Below are 7992 nucleotides of genomic sequence, written 5' to 3'. Positions count from 1 at the left end.
AAAAAAATAAAAAAAAAAAAAAAAAAAAAAAAAAAAAAAAAAAGAATTGAATTATAAAAGCCAAGAGGCATAGCAATTATTTTAATATTTTAATATATCAATGAGTAATGTGTATTTAGAAAAACACCCATGACCAAACTCCATCAAATCTAATTTTCCCAGAGTTAAGTGTACATCTAATAAATATATTCCTATAAACCGAAGAAAATTTTTAACAAGAGCTACAATAAGCTTCCTTCTGAAGGAATAATCTTGTGATTTCATGTGAGAAAAATCTCTCCCTGAGGTGAATGAGAGATGAAGTTATGAAAGTTACAGTTGGAACTATGAGTTTGCTTTTCCCTTTCTGACTGAATGACAAGAGAACATTTTCTGCTTTTCCTGGATTCTTTGTTTTCTCTGCTAGAAGCAAATCAAATATTCCAAATACCCTTCAATTGAATTAGCCCCATAAGGTGTACTTCCATGAGCCTTTTGAGGTGGAAAGACCCTGCCAATTTTGCTTAGAGAAATTTCTTTAGTCTCACCTTTGCAGGCAAGGCAAGTGATGGGCTTTCTGGTTTCCTGGTAACTAAGAATTAGTGAGAAGCACTTGTACTAAACAGCTGCCATAGTCTTACATTTATGGAGTACCTACTGTGTGCTTCTTCTATCAGCCATCAAAAAGATGATAAAAGTCCACAGCATAGGAAGCCATTCATCTGAGTGTTCTGCCAAAAAATACAGTAATTACAAGCAGTGTCACCGTCAGTGACAAGATCGGGGAAGACTATTTTTCCTTTTTTTCCCTCAACTTTTTCAAATACTTAAACCTCTTCTATTTCGAGTTCAAATGAGGTAAACATACAACCTCAAAGGCAAACTTTGAGTTTTGAAATAATGGGATTTTATAAATTACTAAATGTTTGAAAGATAGGATCTTAGCTTCTCTTTAGTGTCTTCAGTTAGAAGGGAGAACAGGTGTCCCCTGTTGAAAAGCTTATTAGCTCATTATATCATCTCATAGCCTCCCCACTTTATCTTTCTTCTTCGTTTTCAGTTACTTCCTAATATTTACAGCTTTCCTTTGAATTTTTTTCTTTTTAGTTAGAGAAATCAGGAACATATTTTTCCAAAAATGAGAATAAAACTAATTGCATAACTCCCACATTTTCTTTTTGTATATTGTTAGCTTTACGAGTAGCTGCTTGCTGTCCAGTTATACATTAGCTGTATGACCGCCAGGGCTTTTCTTCCTTTTTTGTATATCTCAAGTCACTCTCCATTTTGTTTTTAAGTAGCCTGTATGCGTGTGTGTGTGTGTATGTATCTGAATGAAATAATTGCTAGCTATAGGCAAAAATGTATGTGCACACAGATATATATACATGCGTATATATGTATATGAATGTGTACTTACATATACGTAAATGTGCACGTGTTTATGTATATGTAAATATGTATATATATGCATATTATACCAATAGCTAGTAATTTCAAAAAAAAAATTGACTTGAGTGTTAGATAACTATTCTCTAAATTCAGTTTTTGATGTTTCAAGAAACACAAAGGTCTGTCTTTTCACCTACAGATCCTTTGTGGACGTGGCAAATCACCTCTGAAAGGCAAAAACTAACTGGATTCTCTTCATGTGTTCAAAAAAGAGAAGAAAGTTTTAAAGATATGCCTATGAATAAAAGAAAATTAGGTTGCTGTATTATGATTGTGCAATTGGTATTAATTTCATTGGAACTCGACCCTGTTCCATTTATTAGATGACTAAGACATTTAACACTTAGGGATGTCAAAAGCGCACCACAAAACATAAGTAGTCAATAAAGTATGTTTGAAGACTTTTAGTATATACTACTTATTCAGGTAAATCATTATTTTGTAAATACTAATAGCATATTTTTCCAAGAAAAATAAAAAAGCCATGTTCTAACAAAAGTATTCACCACAGAAAAATTAAACATAGGGGAAGGTAAACATTAAAGTTAAAAAAAAAAAAAACAAGTAAATCATACAGCTGCTTCTATGCTTGATGTTCTAATCTGGCACAAGTGTTTCCTAACTATAATATATATTATTATTTTTAAAAAATACTATCATTATAATAGCTTACATTTTTTAATATTGAGGAACACTTTATATCCATTTAACTCATACTTAAAAATGCAACATATGTAAATTCTATATTTTTTTTTTGTTTGGAATGTACTTTGAGAATAACAGCATTTCAGGACTGGTTTTGTTTAAAGTATACCCAGCCCTCCTCCTTATTTTATTTGATTTTTGGTTTAAATAAAAGTGGACCAAAGCACTCTTTGAAGTAAAAGTATCTGTCTTTTCTTTGTCTTTTGTTAAATCATAGTTTGTTTTTACTACCTGAAAGTTGAGAAAGAATGCAGTATACCTATAGCTGTTCTCCACACTGGAGCAGGCAGAACAGAACCAATCCCCAACTTAGCCACACCCAACAGCATGGAAATTACTGTGAAGCTGTGGTCTCTTGAGGACAACTAAAACCAAAACTAAACCCCTAACATTATTAAAATGTTAGGAAACTTTTCAGGTAATTTCTGTAACTCTGGTAAAATACAGAAAGATTACATTCACTCATAATAAAAATCAAGTGTGCCCATGCCATCTGCAAAGGGAACTTGCACCATCTTGGTTTCACTCACATTGTTAACAATGCCCTAAAAATATACACCTTTTCCAGGATGAAACCATTAGGTAATATCGTGATCATATCCTCTGCATCATGAACTATCACTCAAATTATTCTGTCATGGGTTACCTTACTAACATTGACAAAGAGATAATAAATGATCATTTCAACAGGAATATGAGAAACCTTGCAAAACTTTCAAGTTTCTTTCATAACTATTGTTTTGTTATTGCATATTTGTAGAGGTATTATCATCAACCCAATCCTTTATAGGCCAATATAGTAACGAATGCTAATTGAACTGCCCAACTCATTTTTATTGTCAGTCTAGCCTTAGCAAGTATAAAACTGACAAGACATTCCTCTATGAGAGTGACCCTCTTAGTGAGGGAGAAATCTGTGTACCATCAGAGGAAATAAATCTTAGTATTCGGTGTGATAGAGACTAATTCCTTTCTTTTGATGAAGTCCCACCCTTTGAGTGACTTTGAGGTGGAAGACAAAATGTCAAGAAGGAGTCCTGCAGGAACAAGTGCTTAAGATGGTGTTTAATACAGCAGGGAGCCAAGATACAGTAGTAGGACACAGTAAAGAATGTGGAGTGTGTAGATACAATAAAGAATTCATTTTATGATCTGCCACCTGTTATTTGAAAGAGGAAAAAGGGAAATAAATGACTTTCAGTTCTTCATACATGCAAATGTAAGTTAGTTATTACAAAAGTTTTGCTGCTGTTTGTGCTGAAAGAAAAGCATATGCGTTTAAACATTTTTTAAAAAATAAATCACTCAATAGGCTTAAGAAAAATACTTTAGTTCATATTTCGTTGATCTGACCTTTTGATTTAAGATCAGGGGATGAATCCAGGATGAAAACCAAAGAAAAAAAAAGAAAAAGAAAGAAAAAATAGAAGTGAATCATGTACCATGAAAAAGGCATTTCCAGTCTCAGCTAACCTCAACTAGTTTTTATTGCATTATTTTTGAAATGCCAAGAAACTGGCTTTGGCCATAATACTTGCTGTCCAATCAAATCACAGCTGTTAATATGCAATTGCTTGCAACAATTAGTTAAACAGCATTATTTGACAAATTCCCTTGAAAGAGACATAGATGCTATAAGTGTCTAACACACTGAATCAAGTAACTATCAGTTAGGCTGGGGCCACAGCGGGAGGAGAGAAGTTTACAAATCCTTGTCCACAGAAGGGGTTTCACACCCAGCCCTAAGTTTTTGAAAAACACACATTTGCCTGATCCTACAAGTTCTTCCCTGTTTTCAGGACGAACTGAACTGTGGAACTGGCTAAAGAGGAGGGGAAAAAAGCCACCAACTCTAGATTCATTTTTAAGGAGATCAGGAGGAGAGGAAGAAAAATAGAAATGCAAATGTGAAATGGTAATGATATACAACATGGAGAAAATAAACATCATGGAACCTGCTAGCAATTTCCACCAATTTCCACCAAAGCAGTGAACCCCTTAACTGACAGAAATTCAGTACAATATACACATTAATTAACAACTCCACCATTACTAGGGCTGCTGTTGAAAGCCAAAAAATTAACAATATTCAAAAACAGAATTCTTATAATATTTGAGAAAAATAGAGTGAAAAGGCAATGTTAGCTAAGCTCTTAGCTACATCCACTCTTAATGGCCCCCAATATTTAAACTATCATGGATTAAAGCCATGAAAATAAAAATTTCAATTTGAAATTTTATTAGCATGTTGCTAAAATGGTCAATAAAAACATCAACACGATAGGCTTTGTTGACATAGTTGGAAAACTGCTCTCTCATTTTTAAAACTTTATTTCCACTGCCCCACCTTTGAAGATTTCTATGTTAGGAAAAGCCAAACTAAATATACTGGCTATGGTGTTGTAATAATGCTGGTTTCTGGAATGGTGCCATGTCCTCCCCCTCCCTCTCCTCCAACTCCTTTAAAAATATGACTATTTTTGAAACGCAGCCCGAGGAGGGAGCAATCAAGGGTTCAGAACAATAAGCGCCCTTCACACATTCAAGTTCCCAGACACCAGGTGAACGAGGGAGCTCCTTGTCGGGGGCGGGGCCGGCTGTCCTCACCGAAATCGCTGCGCCATCTTCCTCCCGGGACCAGGTCGGCTTCCCTTCGCCAGCGAGGGAGACTCGGAGGCAAAGGCGGGTGGGGGTGGCGTTCGCTTCCCTCGGTGGAAAGAACGGGAGGCAAACACTGTCTGGCTTAGCCCGCAGCCTGGAACACAATGTCAGGAGACCTGGGGCTGGAGAGCTGGAAAAGTCCCGGGCAGCCTCAGGATAACCCGGAATCCCAAAGTGCTGTCTTGGGGAATTATTCCCAAGTGCACAAGGGACAGGCTCGATTTCTTGGAAATCCTGCGATCTGGGGACGCATCCACAGAGGAGCTGAACTGTGCCCTGAAAAGACCAATTCTCGCCTCCGACCGGTCTCTGTGCGCGCGCTCGGGGCGGTGATGGTCCCTTTTGAGAAGAGGGTCGTTTTCGGGTCGGGCCACAGTCACTGGCCATGGACTCGTGGGGGAGGCCATATCCTTTCTCCCCTCAGCCCCTTCTCCGTTCCCGGTTTACATCTCAAGGGGAAAGCGCACGCGGGGTCTCCCAGCACCGTCACTACCACCGTGGCTGTTGGCCAGGCGCGCGCAGCGGCGCCCTTTCGGCCCTGGGGCAGTTCCTGAGACTGCCTGCCGCTGGCTAGGGGGTGCGGGGGTGCAGCCCGGGCCCGGGACACCCGCAACGGACGCGCTTGGGGGGCAGGGGTTGAGAACCGCCAACTGCGAAGTCCGGGTGCGGGGAAGGGAAGGGAGCGAAGTGTGGGGAGGCAGAGGGGCCGGCAGCCCCTAGGCGGCTACTCCTTGTCGTCCACGAGGTCGGCGAGCTCCTGGAGCACTCGCAGGCGGCCGCTGGCGTCGATGCGGCGCTTCTCGCGGATGAGGTCTTCCAGGCTGTGAAACCTGGCGGTGTGGACCTTGTTCTCTCCCAGGTGCACCTTGAGATAGTACTGCTGCTGCGGGGACTGCGTGCCGGCCGGCACCTCCCCTCCCGCCTTGAACTCCCGCTTGCCAAAGCGGCACCAGGCGGCGAAGCTCTCCGAGTTCGTCCAGCAGATCTCCTCGCTCTTGAGGCCCAGGTGGCCGCAGGCGTTCTGCACCACCAGCTCGGCCACCAGCGGGCGGTAGCGGTACCAGCTATTCACCACCCGGCCCACGTTGGCCGCGCCCGCCTCGTATAGGCTGTCCTGGCGGATCTCGCCTTGGTGCAGGTGGATGATCTGCCCGCCGCCCACGTAGACTGCCCAGTGCGGGGCGGGCGCGGGCGGCTCCGGGGCGGGCTGCAGCCACAGCAGCTCCAGCAGGTCTCCGGGTTCGCAGAGCGCTGGCAGCGCGGTGACCGCGTAGACGCTCAGGTCGGCGCCCTGAGGCCCGCCGCTCACTTTGGAAAAGATGCATTCCTGGCCCCGAAAGGCGGAAAACTGAGTCTCGTTGAGGACCAGCTGGTGCAGCAGGTGGTGGTGGTGGCGGCTGGGGCTCTCCGGGCAGGGGGTGCAACCCGGGGGGGCCTTCACGCCAAACTTGTCGGGCTGCCCGCGTTCGTCCAGGTCTTCCTCATCATCCGAAAAGAAGTAGGCGACCCCGACCCGCAGTTCGTCCTTCTCAATCCCCGACGGGTCCCCTGTGGGCAACTCGCTGTAGTTGAGGTGGGTGATGCGGTCCAGTTGGTTGCCCATCAATGAGGTGGCGAGGTGAGGGCCAGGAGCGGGGATCTGCGGAGTCACAGAGAGACAGAGACACTGTCAGAGTCCTGGCTGCCCCTTTCTGTGTCCCTCCCCAAGACGTGCAGTGCCCCTGGGACCTGCTGGCTCGCCTACGTGCCCTCACCGGAGTCACCCTTTCCGGCCCAGTCCTCCGTGACTCCCCCAGGCTAGGAGGGGCAGAGAAGCCGCCACCGGTCCGGCGAGAGCAGATGCCACGACATAGCCTCCGACCCCTTCCGGGAACCCGGTCCAACTCCCAGAAGAAAACACCCAGGCTGGCTGGAGAGCTTGCGGGGTCCCAGTGGGGAGGACGGCGCTGACTGTGGCAGCGTGGGAGACGGACGCCCAGGAAGGACGGAGGGGTGGGCTGAAAGGGAGAAGGGAGCCTAAGGCCAGTGAGCTGGGAGCAAGCTAAGCTCCCATTTCTGTCCCCACCCTCTCCAGCCCACCTCCCAGTTTTGCACTAGGTTGCCTTCCTCCCCTTACAGTGGCTCGCACAATGACAATCGGACACATTCTCAGGCATTCAGTTGACACCAGCAACATTTTGGACACTTGGGAGTCCAGACACTGGCAAGCTGGTATACTGGTGTATAATGTCACATACACCCACAATGACAAACCTTCGCGACGACACACTGGCACACTTAGACCCCACACATTCGTACACAATTTCAGCTCCACACTTGCACGCTCGCCGTTGCACGTACGCCCAAGCACCCGGGCACACCTGCCCTCACCGGCAGGTGCACTCTGCCCCTTACTTCTCTTGCCTTGTCCCCATCAGGGCCAATCGGACTGCGCCAGGGCGAGGCTGCTCTGTCTAAAATAACCTAACAAAGAGGCAGGGGAAGGATGGAGAAAGCCTGTGCAGTGTATGTGTGTGGGTGTGGGTGGGAGCATGTGTGTGTAGAGAGGTCCACTTTTAGCCCAAAGACCCCTTTCCCTCCTACCCAGCACAGGATCCAAACAATCGGACGAAGAAAAACCGTTTCCAAGGCAAAGAAAGCCGCTTCTCCCTACCCGTGATTTCCCTGCTCCCGAAACCCCAAACTCCTTTAAAGTCTCGTGGTCCCCATGGGTGCTGCGGAAGCGGCGGTGGCGAGTGGGTCCTGGGCTGCGCGTGGGGCTGTGGCTCCGCTCTACCCCTCGCTGAACCGTGCAGTGCGGCGCCCGTGCGCCACCAGGTCTGCGCTGGCCGGCCCGCCTGCTCCCACTGGACAGTCCCGGCTCGGCTCTGCTTTCCCACCGCCGCGCCGACGACTCTAAGTAGCCGGAGCAGCCGGTTCCAGGGCCCGCCCCAGGACGCGCTCATTGGTTGGGGCGGGTGCCCGAGCCCTGTCAATCTCCGCCGGCGGGGGAGGGGAGCAGGGGCGGGCCTCCAGTGAGCTCCGCTCCGCTCCGCCCCGCCCCGTCCCACGCACACCCGACCGCGCGCCGCCTCCGGGAGCGGAGGTGTGAGCACAGGCGGGGTGCGCGGCGCTTTCTGCCAGCGGCTGCTGCAAGCTTGCGCCCGCGCCCCCAGGTCATGCGAGCTGATTGTGACTGAGAACACAGTCCGCCCG

The 7992-nt window shown here is 46.6% G+C and overlaps 1 protein-coding gene and 1 pseudogene across 4 annotated transcripts in view; both read right to left on the bottom strand.

The window, feature by feature from the left end:
• Nucleotides 1–7699, bottom strand: part of FAM84A (family with sequence similarity 84 member A) — a 20344-nt gene extending 12645 nt beyond the window's left edge. The window contains exons 1-3 of one of the 3 annotated variants that reach the window (XM_025353555.1): nt 7451–7682; nt 6552–6794; nt 5522–6436 (exon numbers count right to left, since the gene is read on the bottom strand). In XM_025353555.1, coding sequence (XP_025209340.1) covers nt 5522–6400 — 879 coding nt within the window. In that variant the 5' untranslated portion in view covers nt 6401–6436; nt 6552–6794; nt 7451–7682. Of the gene's footprint in view, nt 1–368; nt 6437–6551; nt 6795–7450 lie in introns of those variants that run through there. The other 2 variants (XR_003115239.1, XM_025353554.1) reach the window with 2 other exon arrangements.
• Nucleotides 1134–5184, bottom strand: LOC112604534 (annotated as a pseudogene). The gene has a single exon (XR_003115240.1). The product of XR_003115240.1 is annotated as an uncharacterized LOC112604534 (transcript).
• Nucleotides 7700–7992: the final 293 nt, after the last annotated feature.

The sequence above is a fragment of the Theropithecus gelada genome, chromosome 13 (genome assembly GCF_003255815.1).
Source record: "Theropithecus gelada isolate Dixy chromosome 13, Tgel_1.0, whole genome shotgun sequence".
Lineage (NCBI taxonomy): Eukaryota > Metazoa > Chordata > Mammalia > Primates > Cercopithecidae > Theropithecus > Theropithecus gelada.
The sequence above is the reverse complement of the archived record's forward strand: the minus strand, read 5'-3'. Positions and strand labels throughout refer to the sequence as shown.